Source organism: Sinocyclocheilus rhinocerous, unplaced genomic scaffold (genome assembly GCF_001515625.1).
Source record: "Sinocyclocheilus rhinocerous isolate Xijiao unplaced genomic scaffold, SAMN03320098_v1.1 scaffold166, whole genome shotgun sequence".
Lineage (NCBI taxonomy): Eukaryota > Metazoa > Chordata > Actinopteri > Cypriniformes > Cyprinidae > Sinocyclocheilus > Sinocyclocheilus rhinocerous.
Window position 1 is genome coordinate 3,102,208 of NW_015633186.1, and position 19,152 is coordinate 3,121,359.

The window sequence follows — 19,152 nt, forward strand, 5'->3', positions numbered from 1 at the left end:
CTGAGTTGTGTATATGTATATATATATATATATATATATATATATATAAATAAATGTTTTATTTATTTTTCCAAAACTTAAAAGGGTAGTTCACAAAAAAATGGAAATATTGTTGTCATGATGTTCCATCATACAAGCCTACACAGAAAAACAAAAAAAAACAAACAAAAAAAACAAAAAGATAAAATGCATAAAATCAAATCAAATCATATATAATTTTTCTATCCAGTATGTATAATATGTTTGTTTGAGTTTTTAATGTCTGTATGTTTTTTTTCCCAGTTGTAGTATTTTTATAAAGTTAAACTAACTTTATAATTTTTTTTTTTTAATTAACTGAAATAAAATGTTTTATATTATATTTTTTAATTCAGGTAAAACCATCATTTTTTTGTTTTTGTTTTAATATAATAATCCTGATACAATACCACACTGTTAGCTTAGCAACATGCTAATGTCAATTTTCTTTATTTAATAAATTTAATCTAATTAACTAATTGTTTTAGTTTATTTAGTTTTAGTTTAATTTTAATAACCCTGATACAGTACCACACTGTTAGCTAAGCAACATGCTAATATCAAACGTATGTTTATTTATTACACAAGATATTGGTTAAAAAAATATATATATATTTTACTCAATATTGTGTGCTATGTATTTTTATGATCATATAGAGCAGTGTTTCCCAACCTTTTTTTAGTCGCAGCACCCTTTGGAAATGTTAACAAACTTGTGGCACCCTACAAAATTAATTTTGTCACAATATTTGAATTTCTAACTTCGATGTGATAATTTGAAAAGTATAGATATTCGGTACAACAGGGAAGAACTGCAGAATATAATGTCATACAGATATTTTTAATATTATTAAAAAATTTTGTCCATCAATGGTGGCAATCAGTAGGCTAATTTCTAATGAAGAGACCAATTTATATGACAGATTTTAATTTAGGCTTTTATACATATGTAAACATTATTTAATTACCATTATAACTATCTCACAAATTGTTGCTCACTCAGTGTTTTTTAAATTTTACAGTGGGGTAATTTTGATGCAGTAGCACGAGATTATTATAGAGAAATTAATAATGATAGCACAAATAAAAAATAACGACAGGCCTTCGAATTAAATAAATTGCTTTTTAGTTTTTCAGGTAGGTCTAACAGTAGGGTTAAGATATTTAACTTTTTTTTTTTTTTTTTTACCAATTATCCAAATAATGTTTAGGCCTAGAAAGCTATTATTATCAGAACACGCGAGCATAACATAGCGGTTAGCAGATCAATGAATGAGAGGCAGCGTTACCAGAGTTGCCCATATACCACACCATGTTACAACACAGTAGGGCTATTGCAGACAGAAACAATACTGTACTACATCGATGTTTCCTGTCGGCTCAATGTTTGAGTGGACTTTGCTGTTCCGATGAGCATGAACGGTATACGAGTGGAGCGACTGAGCGGAGCGCACACGCATAGAGCGGGATAATACGCAGAGCGTCACACCACGTGAAAGTGAAACCTGAGCGGTGAACTAATTTTCGGCAGCCGAAATTTCGGTGCATCTCTAATTATTGGCGACATCAGAAATGGATATTATATAATAGATGCTTTTTTGAACATTTTAGCAATTTAAAAATATTAAAAAAGGATTTTTTACACGGCACCCCTGCTCTCGACAGACATAACAAATTGTTATGCTGATAATACAATTTGTAAGGAAAAATGCATTAAATAGCGAGTTATTTCTGGGGAAACTTTTTTAAAGGAAGACACACACACACACGTCTCTTTGCTGAGCCGAATCAGCAGCATCCACAACTGAACGGAACAAAAAGTGTTGAACTTCAAAATTGTTTATGCGCGAGTGCACTTGCTAAATGAAGGCGGATTGTATAAAATGGATAAAATAAAATAAAAACCGTTTTCACAGCGCGCATCACGCGCTCAAACTCATCAAAAGTCAACAAGTTCAACAAGCAACAACGACTTATCCAAGTGACTGCTGCAGAACGCACGCGAGAGAGAAAGCTGTTATTATCAGATCACGTGAGCAAAACATAGCGGTTAGCAGATCAATGAATGAGAGGGCAGCGTTACCAGAGTTGCCCATATACCACACCATGTTACAACACAGTAGGGCTATTGCAGACAGAAACAATACTGTACTACATCGATGTTTGCTGTCGGCTCAATTTTTGAGTGGACTTTGCTGTTCCGATTCGCATGAACGGTATACGAGTGGAGCAACTGAGTGGAGCACACGCATAGAGCGGGATAATACGCAGAGTGTCATACCACGTGAAAGTGAAACCTGAGCGGTGAACTAATTTTCGGCAGCCGAAATTTCGGTGCATCTCTAATTATTGGCGACATCAGAAATGGATATTATATAATAGATGCTTTTTTGAACATTTTAGCTATTTAAAAATACAAAAAAAATATTTTTTACACGGCACCCCGGTTGGGAAACACTGATATAGAGTATCACGTTGTTAGCTCAGCAACATGCTAACATTCTTCACTGAAATCAATTGTGAATCGAGTTATTTATGTGCCATGCAGTTTGACTTGTTGCTATGTCATGCATAAAGTTCGGTAAAGTACAGGATGCTCCCTTAGAAGGCAGCTGTCTATATAGGCAGTAGGCAGCTCAGTAGGTTTTGGAACAAAGCTAAAGATCAACCAAACTTCTTGATTGCTAGCAGAGCATGAGAATGAGGAAGGCCTTTTTAGCTGACTTCATTTCAAAAACGTTTGAATTTCTGTCTCTCCTGCAAGGCCTTTTTGAAGACGAATGACCTCATACGGCTTTATATTTGGCTGCTTTAAAGAGCAGGAAGGAATTCCAGTGCAGTTCTCTCAAGATTTATACTGTCTGCATGCTGACGGCCCCCCAAGGAGTTTTGTTTCGCTTCTCGATGCACATACGTCTTCCTTTGGGCATAATTTGTTCTGACAAAACCGGTCCGGTACAGGAGCAGGTTTGCCCTTTATTTACATCAGACACACTGCAGATAACATTATGATCGAATTGCCATTGCATGTATTTTGAGAAACATGAGGCCTTTTCAGTAAGTCAAAGAGATAAGAGATCTCGACATGGTGTCATAAGCAAGCAAGACTAGTTTCTAGAAGCTGCGGCTCTAAAAATACATTTTTAAAGATTGACAACATAAATTGCACAGATTATGATCACTGTTATACTGAGGTGTCTAATGTGCACTTCACATCTAACACTTCAACGGGAAAATGTAGTAGCTAACACGGTTCTGGTGGGACACACCAACAGTAGGCATATTTTTAATTCATTTTTTAATTCATTTATTAATTATTTTCATTTTCATTCACACACACATATAGGTTTGGAATCGGTTTCTATATTATACTATGAAAGAAGTCTCTTATGCTCACAAAGCCTGCATTTATTTGACTGAAAATACAGCAAAAATAGAGTAACATTGTGAAATAACAAATGTTTTTGCTGCTTATACACTTTTTCAGTTTTTCGAGATTATATGATGAATAGAAAGTTCAAAAGAACAGAATTTATTTGAAATAGAAATCTTCTGTAACATTGTAAATATCTTTACTGTCACTTTTGATCAATTTAAAGGGTTAGTTCACCCCAAAATGAAAATTAGGCTGTGTTTTACTCACCCCCGATGCATCCTAGGTGTATATGACTTTCTTCTTTCAGACGAATCCAGTCGGAGTTATATAAAAAATTGTCTTTGATCTTTCAAGCTCTATCGTATAAGCTGAACAATCACATGACATCAGGGGTATCCTGAGACAACATCAAACGTCACCTGGCACATACATATATGACGGCCCCTTGAGAGCGGCTCTAATTGAATTGCACATCAGCTGTTCACCTGAGCCTTAAAGATAACCATCAGATAATCCAGCCCCTTCCTCGCTCTCTTTCCTCATGCATCTCTCCTGCTTTTCCTCAAAGACGGGACTTCCTGGTTCATTTCCCAGGCTTTGGCCTCACGTCACCGTTGCTATTGTGACCTGGTATTAAATCAGGGACTTATCTCACCCCCTCAGTCAGGCAATGCTGTGCTGCTCTCTCAGCACCTGATGGAAAACCTGCATTTGCCTGCACGACTCGCTATAGGTATAGCATTACTGTTCCGTTTCTCCCCTTCTCTCCTGTTTCTACCGTCCATTTTTCATGTTGTTGACTTCTAGACTGTGTTAATCAAACCCTGAGTTGATCTTCTTCCTTTAGAGAGAGGAATTTGCCTACAAAATATGCTTATAATGGTTTCTTTCTTTCTTAGTTCCTCTCAGGATGGTGTTGTAGGTGAATGAGGTTGTGTTGGTGTCGCCGGACACAAACATTTGTTGAGCCCAGAACGATGTTTGCGCAGGACCTCCTCACCTTGACCCCCACTGCAGGCCTCCCACTGGTTAATCCAGGCCTTGTGCTGAGGGCCTGATTTACAGATGCAAGGTGTGAAAACCATAGCTGTATATTTGCCATTCAGTTATTATGCTTACGAAGAAATACACAGACCAAAACAACAACAAAAATAAAATCGGAATAAAGATCAAATTGATCTGGGAGGGTTTACAGTGAGTGCAAAAACAAAAATACAAGTAAAAATTAATGTACAAAGTGTGTTTTAATCTCTAAAGTGGCTATTACAAGACACAAAGTTGACATGATGAGAAATAGTCTCAAATGTGATTTATTTTTATTTTAGTGTTATTTATATATTATTATAGCATTTATTAATATTTAGATTTTTATATATTTTCAGTTTTCATTTTAATTTCAATTAAAGTTTAGTCATTTTATGTTTTGTCACTTTTTTCTATATTTTGTAGCGTCTGGACCAATCAAAAACACAATTTTTCATTTGATTTAACAAATCAATTATTCATTCTATTTAGCTTTTATTTATTTTTATTTCAGCTTTAGTAATTTTAGTTTCTCAATTTTTATTTACTTCAGTTAGCTGCAAGTTGTTCATTGTATGTTGTATTTTAATTGATTTATTTCATTTACTTTTAATTGACTAAGATAAAAATATAACAATATATATAAAATTGCTATTAAAAAACAAAAAAACTATCTGAATATAATTGAGTTTTAAAGTCGGTATTAAATGGAAGCTGCCTACTTCTGTATTGTGACATATTTTCGAGCGAAATGACTATAAAACAAAAAAGAAAAAAATAATGGGTCATCATTCTATGCATTGGTAGCAGCATAGAGGCTGATGTGGCTGATCTGATGTGGAGCAGGATTTTGGACCAATAAGATTTCATTAAGAGACAGTACAGAAATAGAAACCAACAACTGACATAACCATTGCTTATAATGCATAAAAACCCAAATTTACATGGAAGAGATCTGGTGTTAAGAATAGGTGTGACACTTTCAACTGAGGCAATCCTTCAGCATTAGGCATATTTCTTCCTTCGCCAGATCACTAAAAGTGTCTTATAACCTCTGTTCGCCCCTTATCAAACTCATCATTCAGACATCAGCATATCACAGCCGTTCACATCCCACTGGGAATCATTTTTCATCTGCGTCTGGTTCTGTCCAGGCCTTCCTCTTTCCACACCGTCTCCAACTGCTCCATGGAGAGGGGGTGAAATATGCAAATCAGAGGCTTGACATTTTTGCATGTCTGAACAAGAGAACAAAATCACCCACGCAACACTTCTGACATCAAATAATAGCTATGACAACGAATATTAGCATGTGAACTATATTTTGCCTCCAATCACGTTACATAATTTCACAATTAAAGGGATAATTCTGAAAATTCTGTCACCCTTTACTCACCCTCATGTCTATCAAACCTTAATTCTAATTAGACATTTTAATGAACGCTGGGGTCCAAACAAAATTATTACAACCATACAGGTTTTGAACATGGTTATTATTGTTAACTAAAACTAGCATTAACATTTACATTTAGACATTTAGCAGATGCTTTTATCCAAAGTGACTTACAAATGAGGACAATAGAAGCAATCAAAACCAACAAAAAAGCAATAATATGCAATAATAATTTTTTGTTACAACCATAACAAAACTTGTTACTTAAATCAAAATAAACATTAACTGAAATTAAATACAATATAAGAAAAAATGTAACTTATTTTATTTCAGCTAGTTGCCAAAAGAACATTTCTCATTTTCGTTTAGTTTAAATTGAAGTACTAAAATAACTAAATAAACTAAAACAAATAAATAAAAATAGATAGAAGACTATATGGACACATATAAATAATCAATCAAATTGACAAAGCACAACAAAAGTACTAAAACGATAAATAAAATTAAAGAGAAAACAGAAAAATGAAATCTAATTAAAAAATATTAACAAAAGAATAGTATATCAAAGAAGCTAAAATTTGGTTTGGAAGGACACGAGAATGAGTAAATGATGATAGAACTGTAATTTTTGGGTGAAAAAGAATTTTTAACATTATGGAAAGACGCAACACAACAGTTAATTGAATCTTCCATTTATTCAAATGAGGCAATTCATATTCTTCAAACTGTATCACATTATGGGAGGCGTCGACAAGGAGCTTACATGGTTGCCACTTTATATCAAAATCTATCCGAAGACATTGTAAGAGCCTCTCAAGAGGGTAAGAGCGGTTCTGCATCCCTGCATATTCTACTAAAAATCAGCAAGACTGTTAGTCTGACTGACGATTGTTATAATAATCTCCCAGCAGTGGCTCTATGTTATAATGGTAATCCCTGCATCTACATCATTGGCTCATTCTGTTCCCAAAGGGAAGTTTTTTTCAGTGTGATTGTCAGGAAGCTAATGGCATCCTCATATGACCGCAGTCGCTGTCTTTCTCTGTACTCCATCTCATTCGCACCTAAAGAGGTCTAACGGGCACAATGCACATGCACAGCCATCTGAGCCCTGGAAGAATGTACTATTCAGATGTGAAAACAAATCAATGAGCGTACTGAGAAACACTGCAAACAAACATCATGTTAGTTGACCATTTAAAGTGAATTGTTCACATATATGAGGGATTACCAAAGGAGACACTGTGGGATTTCAAAGTACTTCTGTCGCTAGCAGGCATTAGTCCAAGCCCATGCCATTTCCCTAGCATTGATCTGGAGCCCAGTGAGTGAAGGAGAGAGAAAGAGAGCTGGATCACCACAGAGAGCAAAGCAGATGGTCTCATCAGGGCCCAGCAACAGCTCAGGTCAAAGCTGCCTCTGGGGGGCCGAACATCAGGACAGGAAGTGCCAAAGAGAAAACCTTTGGCTTACTCAGAAGTCTCGTGGCCCCTCAAAGTGAGGGAGCACATCCCAGAGGAACATATTATTGCTCAGTGCTCTTTTAAAGCTCTGGAGATTTATTGGGGATCTCAGTTGTGTTTTTTATGCAGGTTGTTGGTCTGCATTTCTTAAGGAAATTAAAACAGGCTGATCATTTGGAGTTTGATAAGAAATGTATTTTTCATAAGAAATTTTTTAAGAAGGATGTTTTAAGACATTGCGATCTTTTATGATATTGTTGGGCTCTTTTTCTTGTGGGGAAACATTTGAGAATCTGACAATAAAGAGATCTCTTTTGTGTCTTTTATGTCCTATGGGATGCTCCCTTAGTTTTTTAAGCCAGGTGCATATGTATAAAATACTTTATATTAATATCAATATAATGAATATGAAAATAAATTCAAATAATGAGATTATATTTTGTATTACATATATAAAAATAATCTTAAATTGCACAATTATTGTAGGTATAAAAATGGGCAAGCTGCATTTACATTAAAAATGGCAAAATTGCTAAATATTATTACAATTTAAAATAACTGTTCTGAAATGAAAAAAGCTTTGTGATGACGAAGCTGAATTTTTAGCAGCCATTACTTCAGTCTTCAGTGTCACATGATCCTTCAGAGATCATTCTAATATGCTGATTTGGTGCTCAGATAAATATTTCTTTCTATTATCAGCAATGAAAAAAATTGTACTTAATAACTTGTGGCAACTGTAAATAAAAAAAAAATCAAGATTCTTTGATGAAGAGAGGGTTCAAAATAACTGCATTTATTTGAAATATTTTGTAACATAATAAATATATTTAATGTCACTTTTGATCAATTTAATGCATCCTTGATTAATAAAATTATTAATTTCTTCCTTTCAAAAAAAAAAAAATCTTACTATCCCCAAACCTTTGAACGGTAGTGTAGGTTGGTATTTGAACCCGGATTCATTTGCTCAATACTTTATCAAGTTATAAGAGAATAACTACTTAAAAGGTAAAAGTTGGCTTTGCCTTCGTGTCATCATCAAGTGAGTCAGGACTGCCACTGGTGTCCCCTCAAAAAATAAAACAGGTGCATGATGCCCCTGGGTTTACTCCACACAATCTGTCTCCTAGATACATACAACACACAATGCCCTACAGTGCCACAAATAGTGATAATCTCATAATTGATGGCGCTTACATAAGTAATCCATGAGTATGTGGAGTTGATCAGAAATAATCTTGAAGTGTTAGGCAGTGATGCATCTCCTGTGTGACTCATAAATGTCAAGTTCACTTCATCTTCTTTTCTCTTTGGAGTTTATCTAGCTCTGACTGTTAGTGCTCTTCCAGAAATTGCTCTGGGGTGCGTTTCCCAAAAGCAACTATGGTCGCAAGTTCCATAGTTACCAATAGATTTCAATGGAACTAACTACCATAGTTAGCTAACAATGCTTTTGGGAAACGCACCTCTGATCGGTGCTTTAACAGTTATACAAGCATAATCTGAACTAAACTGAAAAGGTTTTGAACATATAAGACATTCAGGTTACCTATTTTTCCAGCTTTTTTGGGACTGAGAAGTTATGATCATCCAGAAACATGTACACCAACTTGCCCTAAAGGGATAGTTCACCCAAAAATGTGTCTTCAGTCACAGAAGAAGATATTTTTTTCAAAATATGAACAAAAACATTTGACAAAATATCTTTAATTTCCACAGAAAGAAAGTCATACAGGTTTGGGATGACATGAGGGTGAGTAAATGATTAGAAGTTTAATTTTGGGTGAACTATCCCTTTAAACGGACATTTCATACCAGCAGTGGTATAATAATAATAATAGTCATATATCTAGGCCTGTCACGATAACAACTTTTTTTTGTGCGATATATTGCCCCTATAGTCGATATATTGATTATTGCGACAGGCCTACATATATCAATACATTTCCATCACTTTAAGACTGTACAATGCTCACAAATTATACCAACAACCACACAATCAAAGCTGCCAACCATACCATTTTAAACCAAGGCTTTCGGTTTCTGATATCATGTTTTATACACTCCTCACTTCTCTTGAACACTAGCTTGATTTCTCAGGATCTCTGTTCCTGTGCTACAGCCCCCCTGGAGTCCCCCACCCCCTCCGGGTTCAGTTGCCCCCATTGTTCGTCTGTCTGGAACAGCGCTCCAGGCTGCAAGAGACTTGAATGAGGGACACCCAACCCCCCTCTACCCTTCTTCACCCAGGGTCCAACTCCGTCGCCCTGCCTGAAGGTTTTTTTTTCATTAAAGTAGCACCGTGCTCTTATGATGGGGCCCCGCACCTCCATGATCACGCCCCCAACCCTCTCACACACACACACACACACACACGTTGTTAAAGGCAAATTCCATGTCTTTCCCAACCCTTCTGAAATCCATCTGCTGGGAAAGTTCATGGTCAGCTGATTGTGCTCTGCCCCCCTCCATCTCTGAACAGGATTAAACAGAGGAGATCGGAGAAGAAGAGGAGAAAGAGGCTGCTGGCAGATCTCCAGAAACAAGGCACATCAAACTAACAAAACTTCTCGATCGTCTCCAGTAAACATGACACTGCAAGTTAGGAGCAGGCCTGTAACCACAACAGGCAGACCATTTTTTAGATTTGGTCCCTATTAAAGGGTTAGTTCACCCAAAAATTTAAATTCTGTCATTAATTACTCACCCGTGTGTTGTTCGAAACCCGTAAGACCTTTGTTCATCTTCAGAACACAATTTAAGATATTTTTGATGAAATCTGAGGGCTCTCTGACCCTCCCATAGACAGCAAGGTAACTACCACGTTCAAGGTCCAGAAAAGTACCAAGATGATTGACAAAGTAGTCTGTGTGACATCAGTGGTTCAACTGTAAAGTTACGAAGCTACGAGAAAATTTTTTTGCGCAAAGAAAACAAAAATAACGACTTTATTCCACATTTTCGTCTCTACTGCGTCACTTGTGGACGCGCATTCATGACAGTACCATGACGCGAGCGTGTGTCAGTGCCGCCACACGCTCGCGTCATGGTACTGTCGTGAACATTACGTGAGTAATTAATAACAGAATTTTCATTTTTGGGTGAACTAACCCTTTAACTATATGATTCCTTCCTTAGAGCTTGTCTATCATCACTTTGTGTTATAGTTTGTGACGTCATGAATTAATGAAGGCTTAAGATCATCAATTATTTATTAGACACTACTCTTCAAAAGTAAGATTTTGCTCTTTTTTATAAATAAATGAATGCTTTTATTCAACGAGGACACATTAAATTGATCAAAAGTGACAGCACAGACATTTATAAGGTTCGCTGTGCAAATAAATGCTATTCTTTTGAACTTCTATCCATCATAGAATCCTGTAAAAGAATGTTTCAAGGTTTACAGAAAAATATTAGGCAGCACAACTGTTTTCAGCATTGGTGATAATAAGTAATGCTTCTTCTTAAGCAGCAAATCAGCATATTAGAATCATTTCTGAAGGATCGTGTGACACTGAAGAATGAAGTAATTCTAGCTTTGCCATCACAGGAATAAATTACATTTTAAAACATATTAAAATAGAAAAGTTATTTTAAACTGTAATAATATTTCACAATATTACTGTATTTTCAATCAAATAAATGCAACCTTGGTGACCGTAAGATACTTCATCCACATCTGTCATTGTTAATCATGGGAATTTGTAGGCCAGATGAAAACTGCAGTCGACAGTTAGGCTAAACAACGGTTGGGAATGATACTATTTGCATGTGAGTGAGGGAGAGAACAAACAAAGTAAGAGAAAGAGGTACAAAAATATTGTACTGGGAAAGGTCACCTGGTGTGTTTTAATAATACTGACAGGAGAGGCTTGCATTTCTACTGCAGCGTCTAATACACCCCTGCAGAGACCACAAGCACCTTCAGCCTCACCTAGCTCAATATACTACACTCCACAAAGCATCTGACCCATCATTTGCATTTGGTTTCGACCACATGACATCACCCACCTCTTTACACCAAGACACCGATAAACTGTTATCAACAAATATAACTCTTTCTATAAGTGTGCCATCACATCATCTAACTAAAACCTGCTGTTACATACTTATTTAGCTTCATAATTCATTACACTTGGATATCCTGGAAGAACTTTTAGAGCTAAAAATAATTCTTAGCTTTGAAATGCTGTGTTAGCAACAACAAAACCTCTGAATGAAGCAGCACACCATACTTCTCACATTAGAGGTGTGATTATCACACAGACACTCACAGAAAGACAATATTCCCCAGTCATCTTACCATATGTAAAACAGCTAGGAATATTTAGCACTTCATAAATGCATTTTTTTACTTTGCACCTAAGATGAATAAGATTCAATTCATGCAATATACCTCAGACAACACTAAACATGAAAACAAATAAGAGATGAGGTTCTAAGCATGCGTTTCCAATCATAATACTTTTTTTTTTTTCCAACAGTTTTTCAACATTTTAGCTTGGTAAGTGCACTTTAAAAACACAAACTGATGTGGCTATAACTCTTATCATTAGCTAAGCTATATATATGTATATATATATATATATATATATATATATATATATATATATACATACATAGCCAAACAAGCTAAAAACAAAATGTGCAATGTATGAAAACGTGCTTATAATACAACAACAACTACGTCATAGTTTTCCGCATTTTCAACAGCTTTCTCTTATTCAAATTGCTTATCTAATCTTTCCTGCCATTTTCCAGGGAATTAATATATTTAGCTGAGAACGAAGCCAAGGACAAAAACTGCTCACTGTTTTATTTACCAGATTTCACACAGATAAAGTGCTCAGACAGCTCCAGATATATTACAACAGCATCAGACCACAGTCCATCTAAAAGCACAATGGTGGCACATCAAAACCATTGGGTCAAAGTTCACATTTTCACTGACTGCTTCTTAACAGTGTCTAATCAAATACTATTTGACCAAAACAAGCTCCTCAATATGACCTTATGTCTCGGGCACAGAGTTCAGATAGACATTAGCACGCAAAGACATAATTAGGATCACAGGCTTACAAGAGTGAAGCGGTTATGACCTAGTTCCTACCTTCTGTAAGCTTGTAGGGTTGAGTTGGGTTTTGTCAATGATTTTTATTGCAACCTGAAAAGACACAAAGTTAAAAAATCATCAAAATGTAGCTGACACATTGACTTGACATCTAAATTGCATATAAAAGAAGCAATCACCTGGAAAATTATGCTAACTGTGCACACCTCAGTAGGTTGATGACATAATTGCTTTCGGTCAAAGTGTGAAAAAGCTTAGATGTCATCTGACCCAAAAACTATGGCACGAGAGTGCCATAATGTGCAAAGCCATACTGTGACTAAGAACTTGACTGAGAAAGTTTACCTAAGTGGCAATTAGAACAGCCTTGTCAATCTTTAATTATTTAATTTTCTAACATAATATAGTCATTTCTTACCTCCCTGCCGGTCAATATATGGCGTGCCAACTTCACTTTGGCAAAATTGCCCTTGCCGATGGTCTTGAGCAGCCGGTAGTTGCCGATGTGAGGCTGTTCGTCCGAGCAGGAGGCGATGGAATTCCGGCAACGGGCTCCGAGTGAGCGACTCGACCATCCCGAGCCCTTCTCTGAACGACTGGCTGAGAGGGAGGCATGCTGTGGGTTAAAGCAAAAATATGCATTGTTAATACATAATTAAATCAAAACATTACCAAGATTTGTTTTCTTAGATTTTATACATATTTATAATTGACACATTCAGACATAGTGTAGAATATTCAGCACATGAATTCATAATCTTGCAAAATTCAATTCAGGTTCATAATGTGTATTTAAAAGGTTAGCTCTCCCAAAAAGGAATATTTTGTCAATATTTAGTCACCCTCACCCTCATGTCGTTCCCAACCTGTATGACTCACTTTTTATGGAATATATAAAATATATTTTGAAGAACTGTTTTTGTCCATACAATGAAAGTCAATGGGGACTACAACAACATTCATTGTAAGGTTAAAAAATGACTTTCATCGTAAGGACAAACGAAAATAAATTTTTCAAAATATCTTTTGTGTGTGTGTGTTCCACAAAGGAAAATGTCACTCAGGTTTGGGATGACATGAGGGTGAGTAAATGATTGTGATGCATACAAGTAACATTGCTGTTACAGTTAACTAAAACTACTAAAAATAATTTTCATTAATTGAAATAAAGCTGAAATAAAATAAAGCATAATATAATATAAGTTGAAAACCTGAAACCTTATAAAACTTTGTGATTTCTCCAAGGAAAGCTAATCTCTACTTTGCTATACATTGCTGACATGTTCCATGTCTGGCTGTTCCAAGATCTTAAATCTTAAATCTAATCTATCCAGCAATGCATTGCGACACTAAACGCCACTCACACCTTGGCGCGACATGATGCATGTGGCATTCTTAGTTGGATGCTAACTGTATCATTCCGTGTGAATACTGAACCCCATATAATCGTCAAGCAAATGCAGAATGGGTCTTAATACAACATTTCAACAAAACATAGTGATTCATTGCTTGTACATGCTATATCTATAAGGATATATTATATAGCGTATATCAATGTGAGGATCTTTATTTTCTATATTGACATGATGACTCACAAATTTTAAATGACAGAGGATGGGAGCATATTTCTTCACACCAATAAGCCCATTTTAATTTCTCCACATCCCCACACCCGATATTCCCAACAGTTTTGACCATTTCCTGCTGACATAGACCTCAACGCCTGTCACCCACCCATCTTCCTCCACCACCGCCCACTGCCCCACCCTGTCCAAACCACAAACATTGATTGTTCCACTGCTGCTCTCTGTCTGATTGCCCTTGCAATTTATATAAGAAAGGTGGGAGCTGGGGTATGGGGGTTTAAGCAATATGCCACTGAAATAGATGGTTTAGATGGCGGAAGAAAGCTCCAGGACATAATGACCACAAAACAATAAAAGATGATGCATTCAGATATTCAGTTTCCTCCCACTTCGTACATACAGTTTAAAAGTTCAATTTCAGTCTGAATAAAGCAATATATGTTTTTAATGTCATGTAAATAAATTATTACAAGCACAAATCCCAGAATGAGACAAAAGACCGCCTATCTGGGTGGTGTCCTGCTCAGGGTAGGATAGAAGCACATGTGAAGGGGGTAGAGATGGGTCAGGGTCAGTCCATCCAGCCACACACATCCTGCTATTGCATCTTATGACTTACTCCCAAATCCATTTACAGGAATCTATGTCCTGTCCTGTCCCGTGAAGCGTTGCATTTGGCACTGCTGCTGCACCAGTTTCCTCTGTGCTGATTTCTTTCACAGCGTTTCCTTGAAATGAATGCACGACAATGAGCTTGGGTCGTTCACAATATCACCATGCTATACTATGCTGATGTGAGATAAAAGTGTGGGAAACAGGTGTACGCCCGAACCAGGTGTGAAGAGCCCTGCCAAAACTCAAACTTGCACGGTTTCCTGTCTTGAATAGATGTTGTGCCATCTCCTCATAACGGTTCTCTGGTGTGGCTTCCAGAGTAAATGCTTGCAGCCAAGCTACAGCCTTCTTAAACAGGTTCAGTGTAAAAGGATTTATTGGTTTGGTCACTCTTTATAGGCTTATAATCACTCATATGGAAATAAAACAAACAATATATTGACTCCTAAAGCTACATTGTGTAATGTCTATTCCACAATGTACTTCTCAGCCACAATAATAATATGCTGCATGCAAAAACAAACATACAAAGTGATCAGTGTAGTCTAATTCACAGCAAATTATTCTTCTGTAGCGGTTCTTTTTAGTGGATAAAACCATACAATGTGACTAGTGTAGCCCGGTTCCCAAAACTAATGACTCTGATTAACCAGATCTTTTAACAAATAGTTCAAAAAGACTATTTGAATCACATTGCCCTGCATTGCCGATATTATAACTGAATTATATCCAATTGAATCAGAATCAAATCAAGAGATTATGAATCAGAATCAAAATTAATCCAAAAATCTGTATCAATACCCAGTTGTGGCAAACAAATGTGATTAATTAGCCTAGTTAGAATATCATGCAATTAATTCAATTATATTTTAACTGAATGACAGTCCTACTTTGACAGACTAGTTCTAACATGTATAATTCACAGTGTGAGTTAACTGAATCAAGAGCTTGTGAATTACATTGAATCTGTAAATCTGTATCAATAATAACCTGTACTGGCAATTAACTGTGATTAAAGGTGCAGTAGGAGATCTTGGAAAATGCAGGTCTTGACAAACCTTCAGATTTAGACAATAATACACGACCATAAATGGACAAATCTTTCTGTAACCAAGAATCATACTTTCTTTTTGTACTGTTGAGAATCGGATTAAAATGAAGAGAAGGACAATAAGATTCACCTTTGCAGAGTTTTACACCAAAATTTGTTACTACCTCTTTAACAGGGATTCCATCAATTTCTTTAAAGTTCACACTTTTAAGTGGAAATCTCACATTTGCTAATATTAAGCTTGAGACCAGATACATTAGAGAAATTATTTATGGTACTGTGACGAGTGGGGTGGGGCCAAGAGCCGTGGGAGCGGAGCGAGGCCGGTGGAGTTTAATGATAATGAGCGACACCTGCGCCACTCACCGGTCTCCGCTCCTTCATGCTGCCCGACCACCTCAGCACCGCGATCCCCCTCAGCAGCGAGGGCTCTTCTGACAGCGTGTCCCTCCTTCCTCCCGGGTATCGGCACCAATGTAACACAGTTTGTAGAACGGGAAGAAGGAGGCCCAAACTGGCGAACATTTAAACCATTTAATAACAAAATAAACAAACCCAATAGTAAAGCGGCAGCCCCTCACGGACGACTGCCGTGCACAAAACACAAATAAAGTCCAGGCCTGGTCCTCTCTCGTCTTCCACTGTCGTCGCTCCTCCTTTTATCCTTCCAGAGATCCTCCGTGGGACTCGAGACCGGTGAGTGGCGCAGTTTCATTAGCATTAAACTCCACCGGCCTCGCTCCGCTCCCACGGCTACCGGCCCTGCCACACTCGTCACAGGTGCTAATTGCTTTGTTGACCTCAGTAGCATTTTTTAAAAATAGTTTTGTGTCAGCAGCCAGCTGACAAATTTTTAATTCATTCCTAAAAATGTTGATACCTTGAAAAAAATTTCATATTTACAAAGCGAGAAAGAATCTGTGTGACGAGGTCTGAAATGTCACAATTTCTAAGTGGTAAAATGAACTGCATCACAGTCTTAAATTTATCATTTGCTTTACTTCATTTAAATGAATATGACTTTTCTAAAAGGAAAATATTTATTATTGATCTGTTTTTGCTATTAGGAAAATTTTATATTCATCAAACTAAATGGAGTAAATTAAAACCCAATTTTGCTCATTTGCAAACAGCCTTTAAAGCTTAGTTAGAATCTATAGTCTTTAAAAAATCGTAAAGCCCAAAGAACTGTCTCTACTAAATGAATTTAAAATATGCTTGTGATGCCCTTTTATTTTATTTATTTTTTCTCTAATTTTATAAAAAAAAATATGTGAAGACCTTGCTGTTGAATTTTGTAATTTTGAAAGTTCAATAAAAAAAAAAAGATCTTGGAAAATGCTAACTTTAGCCTGATAGCACTGAAAGCGAATGCCCCACCCTCCCTGCAAATCGCTGTCCAAAGCCACGCCCCCTGAACGCATACACACTCACAGATCAGACGATCAGAGACAACATTACTACAATACATCATGTGTCATTTACTGGTGAGAAAATGTTATAGTACAGTTAGTAAAAGTACTATAATACCAGGAAGGAAGATCGAGTTGTTGATGTTTGCCTGCCATTCTCGCTCTGTCTGCACAGCGTACGTGATCGCGCTGATGACGTATCCTGTCTGCGCGAACAGGGTGCGCAGAGGTATGCTAATACACATGTTGACAGGCAGGTAGGAAAGTCAATAAAAACGCTCGGAACAAGTGTTTTGATTGGACGATCATTTCTTGGTCCTATGCCTTCCACAGAATATATAAATACAGATAAATACATTTAGACCACTTAACTTAATGATTGCTATCGGGATGTGAAGAGACTTTCAACCAGCATAACAAAAAATGTTTCTGAAGACAATCACCTATTGCACCTTTAATTATTCAGCATATCGGAATATCAGTCAATTAATCTGATTTTAAACTGAATTTGACATTAATTTTAACTTTGATAATTCATATACATAGTGAGGTAATCGAATCAAGAGCTTGCGAATCAGAATCAAAATGAATCTGGAAATGTGTATGAATACCCAGCCCTCGCAAATAACTGTAATTAATTATTCATATCATGCGATTTATCCAATAACATTTTCAAATGAACGACAGCCCTACTTTGACAGATTCATTTAAACATGAATAATTCAGACAGTTATTGTGAGAGTGTGAGAAATGAACATGCAATCTTCCTCTGTTAAACAGATGACCCAAATCTAAGTCACTGCTGTAATACTGGCTCATGCCTTGTGACTGAAATGCCATTACCTCTCTGCTACTTGTTACCCTTTAGTAACTGTCTCTGTCATGAGCGAAGCCATCTGAATAACTAATGGTGCAGCAGTCACAGACAGGCAGCAATTCTCATGACTACAGAGCAAAAGTCTCACCTTGGCATCAGATGAGAGGGCCAAACAAAAAAGCCCCAGCTGAGGCCCATCTGCTAACCGTACTCCGCAACCCCCCTCCCCACCAACTAGTAACATAACCCCCTCATGCGCACACACATTAGCCAAATGCACAACATCAATATCAGTTGTCAAGAGCAACAATCGGTGTGGCAACGAAACAGGGGGTGGTGCAATACTTCCACAATGACAAGAACAAAAACATGCTGATTGTGCGATAGATGCTCATGGTCTAAACACACCCTTTTGATTCAAAAAACATGCTCAGAGTTAAAGGTTAGACTAGATAAACATGTTTACTTGTAGTGACCAGCCAAACCGAAAGATAATTTCCTTGTGCTTGACAACAAAATGTGTGAATTTACGCTGACTCATAGACAGCACCTAACATCACTGATGTTGCCACAATAACATCACCACAACAAACTAGTACTGCTACGAAGAAGGCATGCCATAGGTTTTCTCTTTATAAAAGACACTCCTTCGACTTCATTGCTTTCCTCACATACAACAGACACAATAACCTCTTTTATTCAGAACATGAGTGTCTAGGCCTAGGTTCCACTAGTTCCTCAGAAACAAGCCACCAGGCTTGTGGTCCCCCTGCCTATCTGACCTCCACATTGGATCAGCTTTCCTGCTTTACTGAGGAACAATAAAAAACAATCCTCTTAGTGAATTTCTTTTGGCTGAAAGTGGAGGCATAATGTCCAGTCACAACTATCGTTTAGGCTGAGGATGATACTGTGTTTCTCTTGAAGGAAATAATTTTAAAAACACTATTTGTTGCTGTTGTGCCTTTAGACTTATAAGCGTGTGAAACAAGACACGGTGCTCACATGCAAGCTGCCAATTTGATATTGGGTGCAATAGCTTGTGTTGCCACGTCTTCAATAGATACTTGTTTGCAAATTCTGCATTAAATTTTGACAGGTTAAGAAAACAATCAAAACGTTACGATCAGACTAAAACAATGCGACCTTGATGAAAACTCCTGCCGCTCTCTCCAAACGCTGGGATCCTTCAGAAGGAAACGCCGAGTTGTAGGTGCTACACACAGCCAAGAACGGCAGATTTTTTATACATCTTAAGGTGCAATTTACTAAAGTTAAGATCTACAAATACTAATAATTTAATAACATTGTTAAATGTAAT

General features: G+C 36.8%; 1 protein-coding gene across 3 annotated transcripts in view; it reads right to left on the reverse strand.

The window, feature by feature from the left end:
• The window catches only part of LOC107743699 (MAP/microtubule affinity-regulating kinase 4-like), a 44,438-nt gene that overhangs the window by 21,108 nt on the left and 4,178 nt on the right, over positions 1–19,152 (reverse strand). For all 3 annotated transcript variants that reach the window (XM_016557081.1, XM_016557082.1, XM_016557083.1), the window contains exons 2-3: positions 12,769–12,966; positions 12,390–12,443 (exon numbers count right to left, since the gene is read on the reverse strand). In XM_016557081.1, the coding sequence (XP_016412567.1) occupies positions 12,390–12,443; positions 12,769–12,966 (252 nt within the window). The remainder of the gene's footprint in view (positions 1–12,389; positions 12,444–12,768; positions 12,967–19,152) is intronic.